This window comes from Procambarus clarkii, chromosome 51 (genome assembly GCF_040958095.1).
Source record: "Procambarus clarkii isolate CNS0578487 chromosome 51, FALCON_Pclarkii_2.0, whole genome shotgun sequence".
Classification (NCBI taxonomy): domain Eukaryota; kingdom Metazoa; phylum Arthropoda; class Malacostraca; order Decapoda; family Cambaridae; genus Procambarus; species Procambarus clarkii.
Window position 1 is genome coordinate 8,436,979 of NC_091200.1, and position 24,068 is coordinate 8,461,046.

Consider the following 24,068-nt stretch of genomic DNA (forward strand, 5'->3'; position numbering starts at 1 on the left):
TCCAGGCTAAATTAAATAACCTAAGGTATGCAGGTCTCCCTCTGAGCCGAGGTTTTTAATAATTGTCTAAGTTATTTTGTCGTCTTCAGGGGATGTATCTTTGGAGTTTTTCTTAGCCCGATTCAGTTCATCCTGTGTGAAAGGGGTGCAGTAAATGTGTCAGGGACTTCTGCACATGCTGTAAGGATTATGTGCCACCTATCTTCTAATTCTGCCTGCACTGCTAATACATCTGGTGGAAGCTGATTACTGGCTGCTCTTTCTGCAAACCTGGTTGCCAGTACTTCAGCTTCCTGATGTGAATCCTTAGGGTGTGGGGCTTTAGGTGTTTTATTTAATTTGGTGCGGTGGATTTGCTGCCACATCTCTCAAAGAGAGGTGTGTTCATTCAGATGTGAACACGATTCCAGCCACTTTTGTTCTTTTATTATCCTGGTCTCTTGATGCACATGTTCCTTGACCTCAAAAAGTAAGGTCCAGTTGCGGTCACTTGGCTGCTTTTTGTATAGCTTCCTTGTTCTGTCGAGTCTATGATTGAGTACTTTGACACGTTCGCAATAGTACCAGTGATTTTTTTGGTGTCTGATGTTTGACTATTTTTTTCAGTAGATGTGCTAGGTTGATTGTTACCTTGGAAGTTCCGAGACTGCCCGGGACTTTTGCTTATAGGGACCCGGACTTGGGGGTGTTGGTCACTTCGGCCCTAGTTCAGTCCACACCCCCTCGTTTACCCCCCCCCACCCCTACCCCACCCCTTCTTCTGGCTCCGAAGTGAGGGGTTGGAGCGAGTGACGACATTAGGCATGTATAAAATGGACTCACTTGTTCCACCACATCCATGCTTTACAGTAGAGCAAAATTGAAGGCTTTCCAGTGCCTGTTTTTTTATATGTTTAAAAAACTGTCTTGATTGTGAGAGAGTTTCAGAAATGCTATCCCCTCTTGACACATTACCTCTTTGAGGTGAAATTGGTTTCATGCTCCGATTATGTAAAGGAGGGGGGGGTGTTGGTAGTTTGTAAAGCTTCTCTTCTAGCCAAAGGTTAGAAAAAATTAAAATACTGCATACACTTGAGATAAACTGTTTTCTTGTTGGACCCTGGGATTATCCCTGTCATTTTGGAACTTCTGGATGAGTAGCTGATACTTATGTACTTCATAAATGCAAGGTTTGGTGTATTGTGTGTGCATGGTGCCAGTGACCTTTTATGTGGGTACCAGATAAATTATTAGTCAATCAGGAATACAGTGGTACCTCAGCTTACGAATTTAATCCATTCCCAGAGTCGGTTCGTAAGCCGAATATTCGTAAACTGAAACTAATTTCCCCATAAGAAATAATGTAAATTGAATTAATCCGTTCCAGACTCCCACAAAAATTAACTTCTAAGTAAATTTTATACCTAATTCACCCAAATCTTCAGTATTAAAGTATGTACAAGTTATTACTTAACACTTTCGCGCTCTCCGCGAAGGTCACTCAGCCAACCGTAAGTGCGCAGAGCGTTTTGCCGCGTAAGCGTAAAAACAAAAATGTGTATACTCTTTTTACTCTCATGACCTTAGTTCTCGAGCTACGTATTTCATTTTGGTACCAACGTGTTCGCAATAAAATTCTCTAGAAGAACATCAGTAAAAAAAGTCACGAAACATATAGGGATACCAGCACCAAATAAATAACTACGAAGATGACTCGCCGTGAGCGCCCAACAGCAACAAAATGTTTTTACTCTTGGGATTGTTATCACCTCCACACTTGTTCTACAGCGTTAATTTTGGTATCAATGGACTCGCAATGAAATTCCCAACACGGTGATATGAATATAAGCGTAGAATAATGATGCGGCCCGCCAGCAAGAGAGTGGGAAGTGGTGAAATTGTTACCCGGTATCGGTGACGGGACGACGCACGGCGCTTTGAAAGTTTATACTTATTTCACTCTCATGACATTAATTTTCTATGTACGTCATTCATTTTTGTGTCAATGTGTTCGCAATAGAATGTTCTATGAGCCCATAGGTAAAAAAGATCAACAAAGCGTAAGATAGAATAGCGCCAAATATAAAACAACGCTGGAACATATCAGTGAGCGTCAAATACACACGAAATGTTTTTACTTTTGTTATGTTTGTCAAGTTTATACTTGTTGCACACAGTTATTTTTGGTTGTACATTGATCGGAATAAAATTCCCTAAACAGACATATGCATATAATACATGATATGGGGGAAGCATTACCAGTATAAACGGCTAAAGTCACCCACCTGCAACCCGTTTGGGACATAATACCATTTGATCGAAGTGGTCCACACCTTTCATGAACTTATTGTACCATGCAAGCTGATGGTGAGAAAGAGAGCCTCATGGCGCGCAGTTTGAAACAAACCCAAAGTAAATCGGATAAAAATTGAATTTTATACAAATATTTTAAAAGAGGACATAACTTTATGTCCACTATGCGTTAGCGTTAGACGAAACAGGACTCACCAGTGAGTCCGGATAGCGCGAAAGTGTTAAATTTACTGATGACTTGTGTTGGTGTATGGAAGACGGGGGTGAGGAAGAGAGGTGTTAGTGTTTGGAAGGGGAGTCCCCTTCCATTATAATATCAGGCAGTGAGGACTTCTCTGCAGTACATTCTCTGGCATGTTTTGCCTGCATACCACTAGAACCTGGTTGTGGCTCACTGCATGATTTTCTCACTTAAAAAATGATCCATAGAGGATTGTTTTCCCTTCGTTGTAACACTTTTCTGTAGTGAGGCGTCACATTATCATTAAATAAAAGGTTAACGCAACGGCTTACTACAGCTTGCTCTGGGCGAGTCGTTTCAACAAAAGTTTGCATTTCTTCCCACAGCCTAAACCACTTCCTAATTGTTGAGGAAGGTACATTCTCTACTGCTGCCTCCTCCCCTGAAGACATTGCCTCAGCTGTGTCTTGTTGTGGCTCGCTGTAAAATGCTAGTTCTTCCGTGGTCAGTTCTTCGCTGTGTTCCTCCACCAACTCCTCCACATCAGCATCATCCAACTCCATGCCCAATTTCTGGCCCAGAGTAACAATTTCCTCAACAATAGGCACTTCAGGTCCAGGCTCAAACCCCTCAAAGTCTAGTTCTGAAACACAATCAGGCCACAATTTTCTCCAGCCAGAGATCAGGGTTCTTTGAGTCACTTCTTGCCAGGCTTAGTCAAAGAATTTTAAAGCACTACAAATGTTAAAATGGTTTTTCCAGAACTCTTTGAGGGTGGGGTTTGTGGCATCAATCACTTCGAAACATCTCCAGAAAAGTGCCGTTTCATTAAAAAAAATTTTTTAAAGTTTCTTAAAATTGAATATGATTTTCTGGTCCAGAGGATGAATTAGAGTGGTGGTGTTAGGAGGAAGAAACTTTATTGTAACAAAATTAAATTTGTTCAACAATGCATTTTCCAAGCCTGGAGGATGAGCATTGTCAAGGAGAAGCAGGGCCTTGAGTGGCAAACTTTTCTCCTGCAGGTAATTTTTTTTTTTTATGGCAGGGCAAACCACCTCATTCACCCACTCCATAAAAAATTGCATTGTAATCCATGCCTTACTATTAGCCCTCCACATCACACACATTTGGCTTTTCTGCACAAGAAAATGATGATACACAATGATACACAAGCAAGGGTTTAATTTTCAAATTGCCACTTGCATTACCACACAACACAAGAGTAAACCTATCTTTCATAGGCTTGTGTTCGGACAATGACTTCTCCTGGGGTAATGTATGTCCTCTTAGGCAATCTTTTCCAGAATAGGCCTGTCTCATCACAATTAAACACTTGTTGTGGTAGGTATCCCTCACTCTCTACAAAATCTTTTAATTCGTCAATAAATCTTTCAGCCACTGGTTTGTCTGAGCTGGCAGTCTCCCCCATGCCTCGCAACACTGAATACCACTTCTTTTTCTAAATTTCTCAAACCATCCCGTTTGCCTTAAACTCTTTCGTATCTGCATTACTCGTTCCAGGGGGTTTTCTTTAAAAGGTCTTCGTGCAATTGCCTTGCTTTCTCACAAATGATGGCCTCCAAAACGCTCTCACATGCTAACTCCTTGTGTATCTAAATTAATAACTTTTCAACATCAAGTGTTTGTGTTCTTTGTTTTGTGATTGTTGATACACCTTTTGCCACTTTAGCACTCATAATCTCCTTTTTCTTAACAAGTACAGTGCAAATCATTGGCATAGATTTGTTGTACTGCCTAGCTAGTTCAACAACCAGTGTATCATTTTTATTTTTACGAATGATCTCTTGTTTTTCCTCTGGTCATTCTCACAGGTGTTTTCATGGCTCGAACCTTACCACTGGCTTTCTTGGGACCCATGGTGAGATATATAACAACTTTTATGTTCAAATACTCAAAAATCTGAAAAAAAAACTTAATTCTTTACAAAGAATTTAGACGCGATTGTCACTAGGCGGGAGGCACTGGTAAACTGAGATGCGATCGTTGTGCCACCACATGGTAGGTTGGTCATACACGTATCAACAAACTTCGTTTCCCAAGGCAAAGCTTGTAACCCAATTTGGATTTTCCGAAGAAATTGGGCTCGTAACCTGAAAAGTTCGTAAATGGGCAATCGTAAGCCGAGGTGTCGCTGTATTGTCTTCAGTCTAAGATAAAGTTTGTGACTTGAAATTAATTGTTTGATCACTTTCATGCTGTAGTTTTTATAGATTCACTTATGACGTTTAGCTTCAGCACACCACATTATTGTGGTGTAATACAGCATATGAATTTTCTAGGCCCCCTTTTATAAAAATGGCCTAATTGGTTTGGTGTTAGGCTTGAGGCCTATCTACCTCTGGAGGGTTATTAAGGCAACCATAAGTGTGTACTGATCAATGGACAAGTATACTTTAGTCCTGAAAATGGTCCAGGAATAAAGTAAACTCTCAGTGGATATATATACTGAGGAGGAAGGTACACCTTTCAATGGATATAGCCCCTTGATCATCTAATTCCAGGATTTTTTTGTATCGGTTGCAGAAAATATTAAAAAAATCCTGGTTTAAATTATTTTGGCGCACTCGAATCGGTCTTGGTTTAGTTAAATTAACAAAGGGTACATTTAAAGTTTGTATACATCATAATCTTGTAGTTATAGGTCGAGGGAAGGTCGACAACAAACGCGATATGCGTCGTGGCACCTCTCCGCTACCCCCCAATAGCACCTCATTATCACCAGGTGGCCCCATAATGGGTGGAAAAGGGCCCATGATAATGGGATGTGGGAGCCCAGGCATAATGAACATGAGTCATCATAACATGTCTCCGCTTGGCCAACGGCATCCTTCAACATCTCTGCAGCCACAAAACTTGGGATTACCACGAGGGACTCAACAAAATCTAAACAATATCAGAGGTATGTCTGTATACTCCAACTGTTTTATTAAAAATCCATCAGTTTGTTAAAATCAAATTGTAATGCTTTTCATATGCATTGGTCAAGACAGGGAAACAGATTACCTATAAGTAAACTCATAGTTACTAACAGGTTTTATACATATTACTATTAAATTTTACATTATACTGTATTTATATATATTTTGTTTGTTTTGCTCTCCATCTCTTAGACTAAAGTAAATGTGCTAAAGTAAATATTACAGTAAATGTGCTTTTTTTTTTTATAATAACAAGTACTGTACATGTATTATACATTTTGGTCATACTCTATTATGTTAGACATGAAGTAGGACAATAATACTGTGCATGAATTTCCAATGATTCAGCCATGGAAATGATTTCTGAACATGGAAAACATTGGAAAAGGAAATCATTGGAAAACAAATCACCTCTGTATCTTCACATTCTACACATGAATGAACACAGCAGCATTTGATAATTTATTTTATATGCTATACAGTACATGTACAGCATTGTATACTGTACAGGACATATAATCTTAGTAGTTTTCAGTAGCGTTTCAGTATCTCATATTCCATATATTTTAGTTTTGCATATGTTTAATCCAGCCATAGCTTTAACCACTGTGCTGTGCCAACCGAGAAAACACCTTTTGAATACTTTGTACCCATTCAAAATGTGTGCGTGGTAGGTTGTGTACAAAATGGACTCTTGGGACCTCTAGTGAGAGGCAGCCATCTTGGAAAAAATTCTCAGAAAGCCCTATGGCTGCTGACTGGGTTAGTACTGAGTGAGCAACCATGGGTGGCGCATGCACTTCTGGCTCCCAAACACCTGTCCGATGCGGTGTTGAAAGATCGCTGTTGGTGAAATTCAGACCTTATTGTTTGAAGAACATAAGGGTCATGATATTGATCGAGCTAGGCACAATAAGGACCTAACACAAAGGTCAGATGCAAGTGATACAGCACTGATGAGGACAATATAGTGAGTGTATCCAGTTGTAGCTCTGAACCACCTCAGGGAGCAAGGGACGCAAGCTCCTTTGCCATCTCCAATTTCATAGATTTTTGCGCACGCATTTTTATAGATGAATCGTTTTCTGGGTTCAGTAATGATGCATCTGATACAGGTAGCATAGATGGCTTCAGTGTTAGCAGCTTCCATGGTGGTGTTTTCCATATATATTTTCAAGAATAGCTGAATCTCTTTCAGAATGGCCTTTTTCTCTCTCTCTCTTCCTGATCGAATCTTTTCCTGATTGACCGAATCTCTTCCTGATTGACTGAATCTTTTCCAGAATGGCTGACACACTTTCGGATTGACTGAATCTCTTCCAGTGAGGGGACCTTACAAAGCAATTTTTTCATGACTACCTTACAAATTTATCTCCTATAATCTTTTCAGTACTACCTTATGCTTCACAAGCTTGGCCACATACCACCTACAGGCACTGAAGCCAAGGATGTATGTGAGTACGTTATTTGTAAGCACACAGAACAAAGAAACAGGAAGCAAAAATCTATCTGTACCTGGTGCAACGAGAGTGAAGTCTCGCTGTGTACTATGGTTTCTTTGTTGATTATCACTCACTTCCGAAGTAATGAGTGTGTAATACATTGTGTTACTGTGTAAATAGTGTGTGAAATTGTGCATGTTGTAATTTTAGTGAATTTTTAAGAAATATTGAGACAATAAATGTTTATTGTGGACACATTACTGACACGTGTATCAGTTCTGTGGAACATTATGAACATTCTACTGTATACATATTGCAAAGAACACAAATTTGCATCATATACGATAAAAACAAATGAAACCATATTGGAAATACATAGAACAAATGATTGAAAATATATTTGTGGCAACTCGCAGTGCTTGAATAGGGCGCATGACTGCCTCCGGGAGCATCACGCACGGGCAACCAGCCTTGACGCCCCTTTCTCCACGTCCCCACAGCCAAAGTTAAATTTTTTAGTTTTTTTACATGTACGTGTTCAGGGAAGAGAATTTATCATTTTACAAAAGTTAAAAGAAAATAATTGCAAACACTTGATTTTATGCGCACAGGTGGAATGTCACAATAAACTCGGCACATCACAGTGGTTAATAATTTGTATAGAAGTAAATTAACATGTAAATCTCTCTTGATGAACCTGTTCAATGTGCTCAAAACAGTAAGATTCTAATACTGGCGATGAGTCACAATAACGTGGCTGTCACAATCGACTTGAGAATGGTCCAGGACGGGCCGAAATGTTGTCGTCCCTTCACCTTCTAGTGTGTGGTTCGGTCTACATTCTAATACTGTAATACAGTACAGTGCTTTGCTTTGCTATATATATTCTATCCATAAGCAAACAAACATTGTACGATCTCTGCTTTATGTTTCTGAAAATTTAAGTCTTGGCAGCCACCTCCATCCACATAGAGTAAATATGACACTGATCTTGAATTTAACAATATTTTAAAATATACAGATACAGACAAGTAAAATTGCAGAATGTAAAGCTACATTTTGCTCCCTTTAGCACTGATAGGTATGCATTGATATGAAAAGTAATCCCAAACCACAGTGGACCATATTCCCCCACAGACTTCTGCAAAGAGGGTTCAGGTGCATCAAATATTTTTCTAAATTTTGCTGGCAATACTAACCCTAAAAGTGCTATTATTATTGATTCACAGGGTAATGCAATTATCAAAAGTTGATTTAAACTGTTATTGCCTGGGTTTTATATCAGTGATGCTAATAAGGATATAATATCTGTATATGAATGTAGTGATCTTTTCCTTGACCCATGAAAAAAATCTTATCGTTTCATGATTGCTTACTATGCAAATGTGGTTGTCACAAATGATACCATGCCAACGCGGTAATCATCGTGGTATAAATATCCATTATAAATGAATAAGTATACTAATTATGTTAACATGGTTTTAACAACTCTATATGGTTGTACAGTAATGAAGTTTACGAGGTGAACCAATCATAATAATAAATGAACTGTGGAAGGCGTAGTGGCCCATATGAGGCAACTCCTGTTTGTTCCTTGATTATACCCTTGGTAGGAAGTCTGCGATTTATTCTACTCCCCAAAGCCAGCCTGGGGCCAGGCTCGACTTCAGAGCTTGGTACAACAAGCTGTTGCTTGGGGTGGCCCAAAGGCCCACATATCCAGTACAACCCATTTGGTCTGGCACTTCTTAAAGAAAACTGTCCACTTTTCTTCCAACAATATTTCTTGTAATTGCAGGAACAATATTGAAGTGTAATTACCTAAGTGTAGTTACAGGATGAGAGCTACGCTCATGGTGTCCCGTCTTCCCAGCACTCTTTGTCATATAACGCTTTGAAACTACTGACAGTCTTGGCCTCCACCACCTTCTCACCTAACTTATTCCAACCGTCTACCACTCTGTTTGCGAAAGTGAATTTTCTTATATTTCTTCGGCATCTGTGTTTAGTTTATATCTATGACCTCTTGTTCTTAAAGTTCCAGGTCTCAGGAAATCTTCCCTATCGATTTTATCAATTACTGTTACTATTTTGTATGTAGTGATCATATCACCTCTTTTTCTTCTGTCTTCTAGTTTTGGCATATTTAATGCCTCTAACCTCTTGCCCTTCAGTTCTGGGAGCCACTTAGTAGCATGTCTATGCACCTTTTCCAGGTTGTTGATGTGCTTCTTAAGATATGGGCACCACATAACTGCTGCATAAGTGATATTACCTCGGACCTCTGATATTGTGTGTGTTTTTCATTTCATGGTTACATTGCTAGGTAAATGCGGTTATCGTCATATGACGATTATCATCTGTAGGTGCTACATTGGTAGCTTATGCCTTTGTTTCAATCTGTACTTTCACTCATATTGTGCCAATTAGACCATATGTTATTGCCCAGAGCCCAACACCACTGAATATTATGTTGATATACTTTTCATTACTCTACTTGTTGTAATGGCATATACTGTACCGAGGAAACCTAATCATCAATTGAAACGTTATCATGTGTTATATGATTTATCAAGTTATTCAACACACACATACTTGTAAATAGAGAAACAGAAAAACAATCAGTGAAACATCTGAGGATAATACAGGAAGCATCAGCAAAGTCGGGTACCAGGTGTTGATAGACGCCAGATAGAGCCACCATGCACCTTTCCAGAGTGCCTCCACCCTAAGAAATGATAAATATTCACTTATTTTCGTGTTTTTCTCACATTTTTCATAATTATTATTATTTTTTTTTTTTTTAATAACACAGGTAGGCATGACCCATTTCTCCATGACAGCTGTCCAAGGATTATAAGAGAAATTGACAAACACCTTCAAAGAATACCTGATCAACCAGGCTGTGAATCGTGTGTAAGACTGCAAGCAGCCACATCAAACAGCCTGGTTGACCAGACCCCCAACCTGCAAGCCTGGTCTGTGACTAGGCTGTGGGATGTTGATCCTGGGAATCAACAAAAAGTAATCAACAGGTCACATAAAAAAAAAATTGCATTAAATACAAAAATTAAAAGCTCATAGGACTGGGATTCTTACTAAAATGTAACGAGTCTGGTCTCGATTATCCATTCATACAAAGTGCCACTTTATTTCCAAATTATATTGTTTTCTTGCATAATTTGAGGCAAACTTTTCTTACTTAAAGGTTGTTTTCCCTGTTCTAGCTTGGAATTTTTTGTTTCCAGCTATACAAGCAGCACAGGCTCAGGCTCAAGCAGTGTTTGCCCAGCAGTTAATGAGAGGCCAAGTCCCACCTGCAGGTAATCTAGGTCCCCCACATCACAGACTGTCCAGTGCCAATACCCCTGGTCCTCTCCAACAGCTCCTGCTCAATAACAACACTCCTATCACCTCCTTACACCATCACCATAAGCAAGGTAAAAAGCTTCATAAATTAATATTGTCATTATCTAAATTCAATGTTATTTGATGAATACACATACAGTATATATATTACCAGGGGTATTGCATGTTGTTTTCTGTGGTGAGCCCCTTTGGCTCCTTGGAGCTATCGGACTAATATGCGCTGTATTATACTAGGGCAATAGTCAATGGAGTTCAGCCTACAGTGGACCACGAGCCAGAACCTGGCCCCCTCAGAGGCACAGAGAGCAATGGCCCCTGGAAAACCCCCCCCCTGTGGTTGGAGACTTCTCTGAAAAGCCATTGCCGGGGTTAGGCACCCAGAAAGGTAGGCATAACAAAACAGACCCCACATGGTAAGAAAATTACAACTGAAGACCAAACAGAAAGGCAGAACTTCCCCAATTCCCAAGCAAACAATGAAACAAGTTTCCGGGAAGCCCCAGACCCTCTGCTCCGGCTACCCAGCAACCTTAGTTCATCGGCTATTGCGATCTAGGGTGGGTCGTCGACTCTGGCCTCGATTTCTAAGCCGTTTTTTGCCTTAGTGGTGTTTTCTGCAGTGTTGAGGCATGGTGTCCAGGTGTAATCAAGTGTACATGGGCTGCATGCGCTTAGGGTGACCTTCCCTGAGCGCCTTGTGAGTAGTACCCCTGCGTGCTAGGGTGACCTTCCCTGGTGCATTCGGGATGCCATATCAGTAGGGGTTTTTGCTGCTCGGCATTTACCCTTGGGGGCATTAGTCGCTTCGATTTTGGTTCAGTCCGCACTCCCTAGTCCTTTCCTTGTTGTTCACCCTGCTTCAACCCCCCCCTCCTACCCCCTGTTTCCTGCTCCCAAACGTCTTAGGGTTTCAGAGTTGGAGCAGGGTTTAGATGGTAATGAGATTCGGGCGGCTTCGGGGGCGGCCCCATTCAGGTTGGGGATGGAGGCATTCGAGCCAGTTGCTCCTGCTGAGGCTTCTGGGTCCCACGAGCAGGACCCCTTCTTTTCTGCCTTTTCCCTGGACTCTGCTTTTTCTTCAGGGGAAGAGGGCATGGAGGACTGCTCTGCCATGGGTCCCGACTTAGGGGATCCCGGGATTGGGGAGGAGTTGACCTAGGGGGCTTGGGTGTTGGTGCCCTCTTTGTGGGGCTTGTTGTTGCAGGGGGAGGGTTTTATTTACCACCCTTCCCAGTATGAGTATGATTTGGGTCGGCTCCTCTCTGGGTTTGGTTCCGGGTTCCCTTGGGTTCCTCGGCTCCTTTCCGGAGGTTTTCTGTTTCTCGGATCTCACCTAAGAAGGTTCGGGAGGTGCTTGTGTACCTTCTGCGAGACCCGGATTCTGCCTTTGTGATGGATCTATCCTCATTTGAGTTCGGTTCTTCTTCCCCGTATTGGATGTGTTTGGAGGTCCTGTAGTCTTCCTGGCTGGGAGACTGCCCATTATTTTTGGGGGAGCATGGCATGGATTCTATCGGACCCACTCGCTTGAGTGGCGAGTAACTTCTACCATAGTCAATCAAACCAAATCAAGTCCAAGCGCAGTTAAAAGCTTTGTACCTCAAGGTACAGTCCTTACACCACTGCTGTTCCTTATTCTCATATCAGATATAGATAAAAATACAAGTCACGGCTTCGTGTCATCTTTTGCAGATGACATTGCACATTGCAGGTGTCATTACCTTTGCTGAACACATGGAAAAATTACAAGCAGATATCAACAAAGTTTTCGATTGGGCAGCAGAAAATAACACGGTTTAACAGTGATAAATTCCAAGTACTCGGGTACGGCAAAAATGAGGACCTGAAACATAATACAGGGTACAAAACACAATCGAATCTGCCCATAATAGGTAAGCAGCATGTCAAGGATTTGGGAATAATGCTGTCCGACGATTTAACGTTTAGGGAGCATAACCAAGCAAATATTGCGTCAGCCAGAAAAATGATAGGATGGATTACAGGAACTTTCAAATCCAGGGATCCCATCATGATGGTTGTATTCTTCAAGTCACTTGTGTTGTCCCGTCTTGAGTACTGCTCAGTACTCACTTTCCCCTTCAGAGCAAGAGAGATTGCTGAAATAGAGGGAATACAGAGAACATATACGGCACGCATAGACGCGATAAAGCACCTAAATTATTGGGATCGTCTCAAAGCTCTTCAAGTGTACTCTCTAAAAAGGAGATGAGAGACACCAAATAATATACACATGGAAAATACTGGAAGGCCAGGTCCCTAATCTACACAGTAAGATAACAATGTACTGGTGTGAACGATATGGAAGAAAATGCAGAGTAGAACCAGCGAAGAGCAGAGGTGCCATAGGCACAATCAGAGAACACTGTATAAATATCAGAGGTCTGCAGCTGTTCAACGTCCTCCCAGCGACTATAAGAAATATTGCCTGAACAACCGTGGACCTCTTCAAGAGAAAACTAGACTGTTTTCTAAAAAGTTCCGGACCAACCAGGCTGTGGTGGGTATGTGGGTCTGCGGGCCCCTCCAAGCAACAGCTTGGTGGACCAAACTCTCACAAGTCAAGCCTGGCCCTGGGAAGTAGAACAACTCCCAGAACCCCATCAAGCAGGTACCGTTCTGCATTAATGCATGCTTGGTCACACCTGTGCTTCCTCATCGTGTTATGATGATGATCCTTGTGCAGCTGCACATGCAGGTTCCTACCCTTTCGGCAATTTTTTTTTTTTTTTTTTTTTTTTTTTTTTTTTTTTTTTTTTTTTTTTTTTTTTTTTTTTTTTTTTTTTTTTTTTTTTTTTAGGATTTGAGCTTGCATTCGGGGTGGATGTCACTTCTACCCTATTCTGTAAGCTTTCTCGTGCTTTGTTTCACCTCTGGCCTGCTCATTCACCGCCTTAGCTGTCCTGGTCCTTGGACAGGGTGCTCTTCTATTTCTCTACTTGGTTCTTGATGACCCCTTTGGTTCAAGATTGTTTTCCCAAGGCTCTGTTTCTGTGTGCATTGGCCTCTGGGGCACGGGTGGGTGAGCTTCATTCTCTCCTCCGGCGCAGGGATTTCTTTTCGTTTAGTCCTGGTCAGGCTGCAGCTTTTGTTTGCAGCCTTCTTCTTTTTGTTTGGCGAAGAACGAGACTGATGCTTTCCGAAGGGGTCCTTGGGTCATTGATGCTTGGTTGGTCATGCAGGGGGTACATCATGTGTTGTGTCCGGTTGCGGCTCTTCGCCATTACCTGCGCACCTCGGTTTCTGTGGCCTGTGATGTGCTTTGGGTTGATGTGGATTTCCTCATTCCCTGTTCCAGGGCTCGGGTCTCCCAGGTCATCTGCAGGATTATTAAGTCTAAACAGCCTGCGGTTTATCCTCATGCCCATGATCAGAAGTTTGCTGCTTTGGCTGCCTTTTTCGGCAACAGTCTTGGGCTGATATGCAGGCGCGGGGATTTTAGAGGTCGAACAGGATCCTGGCCGCTCGTTATCTAGTCAACGTTCAATGTTCCTTGTCCTGGGCGTTCGTGTGTTGCTTCGGGTCGCAGGTTGCAGCCAGTTGTCTTGACTTCGAGTCGAGGCGCTAGTGGCAGCCGGCCAAAGGGGCTCCCCCACAGAAAACCAGCGTTGAATGTAATAAAACACCATTTTCTGGGTGAGCCCTAGAGGCTCCATGGTAACCTCCATCCACCCCAATCGGCGGTTTTTGCATTTTGATGCCTAGCCTCCGAATCGGGGTTGCTGGGTAGCTGGCATAGAGGGTCTGGGATGGGGAAGGGGGGGCCGAGCGGACGAGCGGCACGGCGGCGGTGTGTGACGTTTGCTTGTTTGATTCTTTCTATGGGAATTGGGGGGAGTCCTCTGTTCAGTTTTTGGTTGTAATTTTCTTACCATGTGGGGTCTGTTTTGTTATGCCTACTTTTCTGGGGTGCCTAACCCTGATTGATGGCAAATTAGGAAAGCCCCGAACCATGGAGGGGGGGGGTCCAACTACGTTTTTCTAATAGGAACCTATGCCTCTCTGTGGAGGCCAGGTTCTGGCTTGTGGTCCCCAGTAGGCTGAACTCCATTGACTATTCCCCTAGTCTAATATATTGCATATTAGCCCTGATAGATTCAGGGAGCCTCTGGGGGGCTCGCCCAAAAAAATGGCGTTTCATTACATTAAATGTTTTTTTGTTAGTCTTATGCTATATTGTACTGTACATTCCAGTTTGTGGCTTTTTAGAAGAATAGAATTACTGTGGCTGTTTGTTCGTTTCCTTAGAAGCTGGCCTACTGTAAAGGCTGCCTCATACTAAGTAGTGCAAGGGGTCTTTAACTCTTGAGGTTGGGGGGTTTTCTGCAGTTAACGGGTGCCCGAGGGTTCACGTGTTTGTACATACAGCAATCTGCCAATATCTTTCATAGCCAAGTATTTCCCAAGGGCTGTGTTTGGTGTCTGTTCCTTTTGGCAAGCATTCCTAGTGCCTGGGGTCTTGCTTGATCTTTACATTAAGGCCCTGGTCAGCTCCAGAGGTCTTTGGTTGCAGTTCATCATTGTTCAGTCCACCAAGCCTGCACTTGACTCTTTTTAAATTGAAAGGATGTCCATCTGGTTTGCTACATACCAGTAGTTATTTGTTTTGTGTTATGCTAACTGTTGATAGGCTATTGCCCTCTTCCCCTGAGGCCTGTAGTGTTTGGATTCACAGGATATCTATTTTAGGTAGATATTTCATTTATTGACTTTATTTTTGGCTTGGTACTAAAGTGGTTGTCCCAGAACTTTGCCCTTTTTGTTTAATAAGGAGTTTGAGGTGGAGCACCTGGTAAATTCTACTGGTTCTATGTTTGCTCATCTTCCTTCTATTGTCTATCTAGTTTGGTTCAACAGAACCTCATTTCCTCCCTACTTGCTTCAGGGTTCTGGATGTCAGAGGGTTTCAGAATCCAGGCTGCAGTTTTCTGTGGGTGTAGCTTGGCATTCTCTGAGGAATGCCCCTTCCACATGAATAACGAGGACACTCAAGCCATTGTTACCCACCAAGGATCTGTAACCTTCTGTTTTCAGGAGTGTATTTGGCTGGATCCTTTGAGTGTGTGGCAATGCTTTTCTTTCTGATCAACCACAGAAGTGGAACTCTGCTCTGCTGTGGGAAAGAGGGTCTTTATTTATAGTTTGTAGGGCTGGGGAGATTCCTGGGGGTGGATCTTTGGGTGACCAGGAGGCCTGGTCGAGGACCAGGCCATGTGGACGCTGAGCCCCAAAATCTTTGTAAGGTAAAGGTGACCTTCAACCTGTCCTGATCTCTGGTGGGGGTTGGGTTCAGATGAGGCATTGAATCTTCCCTATCCTCAGTGTTCCAGCTTTTTTTCCCCCAGCCGCAGCTCCCTGGGTACAATTTCTGTTCTACGGTAGAGTCCTCAGATGGGTATTTGAGGAGGCCTCCTTTGGGTAAGGGTTGGCTTTGTTCTTAGGTTGCAGCTATGTGGTCCTTGTTTCTTCCTTCCTTGTAGATACCCATTCCTTGGGGCCTTGATTTAGCTTTACCTGCATCCATACACTTGAGTGGCATGATGTAGGCTTGGGAAGAGATGAAACAAGCCACACAGTAGACCCATGAGGAAATTACCAGTACCTGGAGGTAATTATCCAAGCCAAACCCCCAAGGCACTGGAGCTGCTCGCTGGCAGAATAGTTGCCAAACACAGCCAAAATAACCAGGCTACAAATAGTTACTGCAGTGTGCTGTATAAACAAGCATGATAACCCTAGCATAACTAAAAAAAAAAAAAAAAAAAAAAAAAAAATCCTCAGCCAAGGTCTCAAAGAGAGGAATCAAGATTCATGATAAGCCCCCCAAGGTGTGAGAGATGACCGTAGTGGCCTAGCCTCACGGGGGTGAATCCTGAACACACACCTGAGAAGATAAGTGCCAGGACAGTGTTAGCAGACTCTGAGGGAAGAAAACCCTGCATGCAGCCTGAAATACAATGAAAGCTCAGTTCACATAACAAGCCGGAGACAAAACACTGATGATGGCTTGTTACCTAGTTCTTGGTCCCCTTAGAGATTGTTGCTTTTGGTAAGGTTTCTTGAGGTTATCTCGAGATGATTTCGGGGCTTTTTAGTGTCCCCGCAGCCCGGTCCTCGACCAGGCCTCCACCCCCAGGAAGCAGCCCGTGACAGCTGACTAACACCTAGGTACCTATTTTACTGCTAGGTAACAGGGGCATAGGGTGAAAGAAACTCTGCCCAATGTTTCTCGCCGGCGCCTGGGATCGAACCCAGGACCACAGGATCACAAGTCCAGCGTGCTGTCCGCTCGGCCGACCGGCTCCCTCGCTCGGCCGACCGGCTCCCTGACCGGTTTCCTGTCCTGGTCTGTCTCCTTTGAGGATGTGTTCTTTACTCTCCTCCTCTGGTGTGTCCCATTTTTCTTATTTGTAGTTAGCAAGCTACAGGAAGCGACCTTTCTTCAACAAAAAATTGGTGTTGAACGTAATGAAATGCCTTTTGCTGGGGCGTCCTCAGTGGTTCCGTGACCCCTCTCCTCTACCAGGTGTTGGTTGAATTTTCTTAGGCTCTGGACTGGTGGTTGTGACTAGGAATCTGGCAGCAGTTTTTGTGGTGCTGCCACATGTGGCCAACTGGGACTAGGGGAGGTATGGCTTAACTACTGGGTGGATTGATCAAGAAGCTGTTTGCTGCATTGTTTTTCTATTGAACTTTGCAGTTATATACAGTACAGTATTTTGTTTCAGTGAAGGTGATCATGAATTCCCTACTCCCTGTCCTGCCTCTGTGATTGGGTGGGGGGTGTAGGTTTTGGTCTCTTGTCTCCAGTAGACTTGAGGACTCACAAGGGCTGATGTGACTTACAGGTGTGGAACTATCTCGGTGCGGCTAGCTGCAGGGAGCCACAGAGGTGACCGCCCCTCGTCCCACACCCAAAATGAGACATTCATTACATTCAATACTTCATTTTTCTTCTTTTCTCTGGTTTAATAGCGACCTGGTTTCTTGGTGGTGGATAACAATTACCTCACGATCTTTCCCTTGTCATTTTACATTGCAGAACAGTTAACAAATATTTGTCACTTTGAGAATCGCATCAACAGAGCCTGGCATGTTTCATATTTTGCATGAACCATGGCTCTGAGAGCAACTGAGGAAGCACTCTGCATTGTTTCTGTACTCAATGCTCTATATTTCCAGATGGTGGCCTGCAAGTACCATTAATGTCCATGGGAGGAAATTCGCATCGCAGCTCTCCCGTCAACTTAGCCCAGTTCTTTGGCAGAGATATAATGTCACAGGTGAGGATCAATGTGGATAATATGGTTTCTGAGATTTCCAGGGCCATAAAGTTAGCAAGAATTGGATGAAAAAGTGCTTGTATATAATTTCTAAAGTTGACAGATACATTCAGATTGGTTGATTGGTTACAAATATGATGATTGTATTTCTGCATAGTATAACTTGTATTTTAACTTTTTTTTCTTATTAGTTCTCCACATAGTACAATTACTTTTGATGTCATATGATACATTTGTATGCCCAGATATTAAGGATTTTTTTTATGGTTAAGCTCCATTGATTTATGTTATAAATTAATTTTTCCAATCGGATGAGTGTATCTTTTGACAACTTTGCTTATATGATTATGATATTTTACATATACTGTACTGTATAGTGTGTGCGCGCATCTACTGTATATTCATGTACAGTAAATGTAATTACCTATATGTACTAGTAGTTACAGAATGAGAGCTACACTCGTGGTGTCCCATCTTCCCAGTACTGTCATATAATGCTTTGAAACTACTGAAAGTTTTGGCCTCCACCACCACCTCACTTAGCTTGTTCCAACTGTTCAAAAACCTTTCTAATATTTTTTTGACACCTTTGTTCCTTAGCTTGACTCTGTTTCCTCTTGTAAGTAAACTTGCGAGTTTCAGGAATTCCTCTTTGTCAAATAGGTCGATTCTTGTTAGTATTTTGTAAGTGGTGATCATATCATCTCTTTTTCATCCATCTTCTAATTTTGGCATGTTTAACGCCTAGTATCTCTTCTCCTAACTCTCGTTTTTCCATTCTGGAAACCATTTTGTAGCATGCCTTTGCACCTTTCCCAGTTTATTGATGTGCTTCTTAAGATATGGGCACCATACAACTGCTGCATATTAAATTTTTTATCTCAGTCATGAACAGTTTCTTAAGTATTTCACCATCCATATAATTTAAAGAAAGTCTGAAGTTGGAAAGCGACGCATTCGCTCCTCTCACAATGTTCTTCCTGTTCCTCTGGTGACGGTATACTATCCAAAACCACTCCTAGGTCTCATTCTTTATTAGAGTTCTTTAATTCCTTTTCACATAATTTGTAAGTTGTGTGTGGTCTATTTTCTCCGATTCCACATCCCATAACATGGCATTTATTCACATTGAATTCCATTTGCCACATGTTCTCTATGCACTTATTTATCTAGATCAATTTGAAGGGTATTACAATTGTCTGCGTCTCATATCTTCCCCAGTATCTTGGCATCATCCGCAAACATGTTCATGTCTGTATTCCTTATGGTAGATCGATAATGTAGATGATGAACATTACTGGTGCAAGAACTGAACCCTGTGGTACTCCGCTAGTAACACTTCTCCAGTTAGATATATTGTCTCCGATTACTGCCCTCATCTGTCTGTTGGTTAGAAATTTTCATCCAAGTCAGAAATCTTTTTGTCATTCCTCCAGCATGTTTCAGTTTTCAAAACAACCTTTTGTATGGGACTCTGTCAAAAGCCTTTTTTAGGTCTAGACAACCCAATCATCTCTTTACTGTTGAATCTCTGTCGCTCTATCATAAAAATTAAGTAGATTTGTTACGCACGATCTTCCTGTTACTGTCTGTCAATATGTCATTACTCTATAGGTGTTCAACCCATTTGGATTCAACTAGTTTTTTCTAGTGTTTTGACTTCCACGCTTGGTAATGATATGGTCTGTGATTTAGAGGTCTTCTCGACTACCTTTTTATACATTGGAACTGTTTACTTTTTTCCATATACAGTGGTACCTTCGTTTACGATCGTAATCTGTTCCCAGAGATGTCATCAACCAAAAATTTGTCAACCAAAACGAATTTTCCTATAAGGAATAATATAAATTGAATTAATCCGTTCCACACCCCCAAAAATATTAACTTAAAAATGTATTTTATACCGAATAACACTCGCTTTGTACTAGCTACAATACAGTATGCATTTCTTGAATGAGGACTCGTGTTGGCATATGGAAGATGGTGAGGAAGGGAGGAGGAGAGGTGTTAGTGTTTGGAAGGGGAGTCTCCTTCCATTATAACATCAGGCAATGATGACTTTTATGGGGTACTCTCTCTCGTACGTTTTGCCTGCATACCACTAGGACCTGCTTGTGGCTCACTGCTTGTTTTTTTCACTAAAAACCTGTCTAGTGACACTTGTTTTTCCCTACATTGTAACACTTGTCTGAAGTAAGACATCACATTGTCATTAAGAAGGTTAACACAATGGCTTGCTACAGCTTGATTTGGGTGAGCCTCTTCAACAAACTTTTACTTTTCTTCTCATATTGTACCCCCCATTTCTCCCCATATTGTTCACTGCTTCCTCTTCCCCTGAACTTTACCACTGAAAGGAGTCTGGTAGCTGAGTGGACAGCACACGGGACTCGTAATCCTTTGGCCCAGGTTTGATTCCCAGACTAGGCAGAGACAAATGGACAGAGTTTCTTTCACCCTGGTGCCCCTGTTATCTAGCAGTAAATAGGTACCTGGGAGTTAGACAGCTGTTACGGGCTGCTTCCTGAGGGGGGGGGAGGAATAGTTAGTAGTTAATAACAGTTGATTGATTGACAGTTGAGAGGCGGGCCAAAAGAGCAGAGCTCAACCCTGGCAAGCACAACTAGGTGAATACTGACTTTCTTGGGACTCGTGGTGTGATATATAATAACTCATGTTAAAAAAGCAGAAAAGATGGCAAACAATGAAATTCTTCACAAAGAATTCAAGCACGGTCGTCACTACGTGGGATAGACTTGTAAACAAACAGAGTGCTTCGCCCCGCACCCCCAACTCCACGCATACGAACAGACGTTGTCTTCCAAGTTAACTGTCATGTACCAATTCAAATTTTACGATGAATTTGAGGTCGTATATCAAAAAATTTGTAATTCATAGAGCAGTCGTCAACCAAGGTTCCACTGTGCATTGGTACCTTGGTTTATGACTGCCCTAGAGTACGATTTTTTTGGTATATGACATCAAATTCATCGTAAAATTTGAATTCATGTACGAAGTTTTCCTTGGAATATGTCATTTGATATGTGTATGGGCCGAACGAGCGCGTGGTACTGGGAGTGAGGCACGCTCGGTTGTTTACCAGTGTATCCCACATGATGATGACCAAAACCGCACTTGAATTCTTTGTAAAGAATTACTTTTTTTTTTTTTTCTTCTGAACATGAAAGTTCATATTATATATCACACCATGGGTTCCAAGAAAGTCAGTGGTAAAGTTCAACCTAAGAAAATAGTTGAGGATGACAATAGAGGGAAAAATCAGAGATCATTTGTAAACATGAAAGTGGTATGAGGGTTGTTGAACTAGCTAGGCTGGACGGTGCCGATGTGGAGGAGTTGGAGGAACATAGCGAAGAACTGACCTCCGACGAACTCATAGCCCTTCACAAGGAGTAGCAACAAGAAACGGCTAAGGAAATTTCTTCAGGGAAGGAGCAGGCAGTAGAGAATGTCCCTTCCTCATTAATTAAGAAAATGTGTGCAGTATGGGAAGAACTGCAAAATTTTGCTGAAAAGTGTCGCCCAGAAAAAGCTGTAGCAGGCCGTTGCATTAACCATTTTAAAGTCAATGTGATGTCTCGCTACAGACAAGTGTTAAAACGTAGTGAGAAACAAAGTGTCTATAGATAGGTTCTTAGTGAGACAAGCAGTGAGCCACAAGCAGGTCCTAGTGGTTTGCCTGCAAAACGTAGAAGAGAGAGTACCCCAGAGAAGTCGTCACTGCCTGATGTTATAATGGAAGGGGACTTCCCTTCCTAACACTAACCTCTCCAAACCCCCCCCCCCCCCTCTTCCTCCTTACCGTCTTCCATATGCCAACAAGTGATCAGTAAAGGTAAGCGATAACTTTTACATATTATACTACAAAATGTGTGTGTGTATGAAATGTATTTTGAAGTTAATATATTTGGAAGTGTGGAATGAATTAATTCATTTACATTAATTCTTTTGGAAAAATTTTCTTCAGGTTACGAATTTTTAAGTTATGACCCGTCTCTTGGAATGGATTAAATTCATAAACTAAGGTACCACTGTATAGTGTTAACACCAGTATATAGAATAAAACCACGGAAATCCTAAGAACTCTTTGAATACACAGTGTATCCAAAGAGTTTATACAAAACTTAAATTAATTAAACAAAGTTTAAATCAACATATGACTATAAGCTTAGCTGCCTCACCCCATGAATCAACATATGATATCTGCATTTTAAGGGTTAAGAGTTAGGTTATTTGTCTTCATACCTTAGTTCTTTTATTTCAGACACCAACATTGTTGTAAGTCTTTGGACTTCAAATGATGAGGATTCCATGTCAGTTTTGTTTATACTGTACTGGTGCTGATATATTATTTGTCTACCTATTTCTAGATCCTATTGCTGCTTTTTTCTTGTCTGTCAATACAGTACAGTACTTCCCTAGTCCAGCAACCTTCCATTTATCCCTGTCTGCCCTCTAATACATAAGCATTTAATTTGAAATGGTATCAAAGGTTTTGAAGTCAGTTTAAATGCAGTCTACCCTATCCTTCTTTCTGTCATTTTATCATGGTGACTATCATAAAATTATCCTTTTTTTTTTTTTTTTATACAGCTTTCTTTGTCAAAAATTATGTTCTCATGAAGTTCCCTTGATGTTTCGTTATTTTTCTTTCTTCTGCATTTTGTATGGATTAAATTTGAGGAAAATTGGTCTGTAGTTTAAGATTTCCTGTCTGTCCCCACTTAAATATTGGTACGAAGCATTTTTCCAAATATCTATAGATTCCTCAGTCTCTTTGTTTATAGTTAGTAGCCCAACAGCTTTTTGTAGTAACCATGGCAATATTTGCTCTGGCCCTATTGAGAGAGAATTAGTACATGCACATACTGCACCAGATGTGTAGTAGTTGTTCTGGAGGGATGTAATGAAGTACTCTGCAGTGTACTAGTAGAGAACAGGGATTGACCATAAGGAAGGAGTCCCTGTGAGCAGCGTTGCACCTGGTACCCTAAAATTGTAGTACGTGTAGTTAAAACGGATGGATGTTCAAAATATGGATTGTTGCACCCAAAAGAAAAGTCAACATTTTGTACCTGTACTTTCGTAGAGGGTCCAACAAAGAAGGTAACCTAATCTAACTTTTCCTGGGCTTAGTATAGTGTATATATGTTCTAAATTAGAATGCATATGTTAGGCTTAGGATAGGATTATGGTTACTGTTTCATTTGTTATGCCCTTTAGAATTCCAGTAGTACAAAATATGAAATTTTGGTGTACTGTATAAGTTTATTTTGTACATTCCATCCATAGTGGATGTAAGTTCTACAATTTTTAGAGGATGGTTTGAAAAATTAAGGTGAGCCCAGGAGCTAGTCCTTCCTACTCACAGGCACATATAAGCATGCACACAAAAATTGGTTGCTGATATTCAATTCTAGAAAATATAAAGTACCAAACTGTACTGATCAGAAAAGGAAAAAGAAAGGTCAGTAAAAGAGGAGCCTAAAACAAAGGCAGAGGGAGGGAGGGCAGAGAGGGGGATGAAGAGTGTGTGAATGAGAGAGAGAAAATTTCAACGTGCACCTTTAGTGAAGCACAAATGAGCTAGCAATCATAACAAATGTAATCCAAATGTTGGAGAAGGAATAATAAAGTGGGCTCTGTGCATGCTGAATGACCTGAAGGGTCAAATACTTAATTGTTTTGAGGTCAGCTCTAAACCATGCAATCGCTGCATTAAACTTGCACTCTGTGAGAAACACAAAAGACATAGTTCAGATTGAAACTGGAAATACTATGGTGCCACATGGATGTAAGGAAGTTTGCCTTAAACATATGAATAGTAAACTGAAGGTAAGAGGTGAAGGTGCCCACATCTTTCATATTATGTATGAAATACATAAATGTATTTCATATGTATTTTCATGTGTGTTAACTGTGTACAGAAGCAGTCATGTTTCCACCAGATTTTAGAAAGTGAAGAGACGGGTCCAATGTTGTTGTTGTTGTTTTAAGATTCAGCTACTCGGAATAAAAAGTTCCAGGTAACACAGGCTATGGTGAGCCTGTAGTGGGACTTAGCTGGCACAAGACCGGGCTGTAACTTTTGACAGGTCCAAGCACTGAACCTCCTTACCCACAAGCACAAATAAACAAGCATGCACACAGATGTTGTCCCTCCATTTTAGTTCCCTCTCTCTCTCTCTCTCTCTCTCTCTCTCTCTCTCTCTCTCTCTCTCTCTCTCTCTCTCTCTCTCTCTCTCTCTCTCTCTCTCTCTCTCATTTTAAGAATTTATAGAATTGAAAATACAATATTACATTTCTGGGATATCTTATTGTTCACGTCTCAACACATTGACAATTAGTTTAATCAAAAGGTTGATTGAAAACCTTTTTTTTACATTTCAAGACCTTATTGAAGGAATTCAATTATTTATAGTTATTAATTTGTTTAATATTTAAGTGGTATTTGTATTAGGTACAGGATGTAGGATATAATAGTCTGAAGATTTTAAATTGCCATTGTTGGAGTCATGTC

General features: G+C 41.4%; 1 protein-coding gene across 20 annotated transcripts in view; it reads left to right on the plus strand.

Moving 5' to 3' along the window:
• The window catches only part of LOC123774611 (eukaryotic translation initiation factor 4E transporter), a 177,153-nt gene that overhangs the window by 139,926 nt on the left and 13,159 nt on the right, over positions 1-24,068 (plus strand). For 12 of the 20 annotated variants that reach the window (XR_011222652.1, XM_069303922.1, XM_069303921.1 and 9 more), the window contains 3 exons: positions 5,133-5,396; positions 10,106-10,297; positions 17,427-17,527. Coding sequence is in view for 19 of the 20 variants with exons in the window: in XM_069303922.1 (XP_069160023.1) it covers positions 5,133-5,396; positions 10,106-10,297; positions 17,427-17,527 (557 nt within the window). In the remaining variant the exon portion in view is untranslated. The remainder of the gene's footprint in view (positions 1-5,132; positions 5,397-10,105; positions 10,298-17,426; positions 17,528-24,068) is intronic. The other 8 variants (XM_069303927.1, XM_069303928.1, XM_069303932.1 and 5 more) reach the window with 2 other exon arrangements.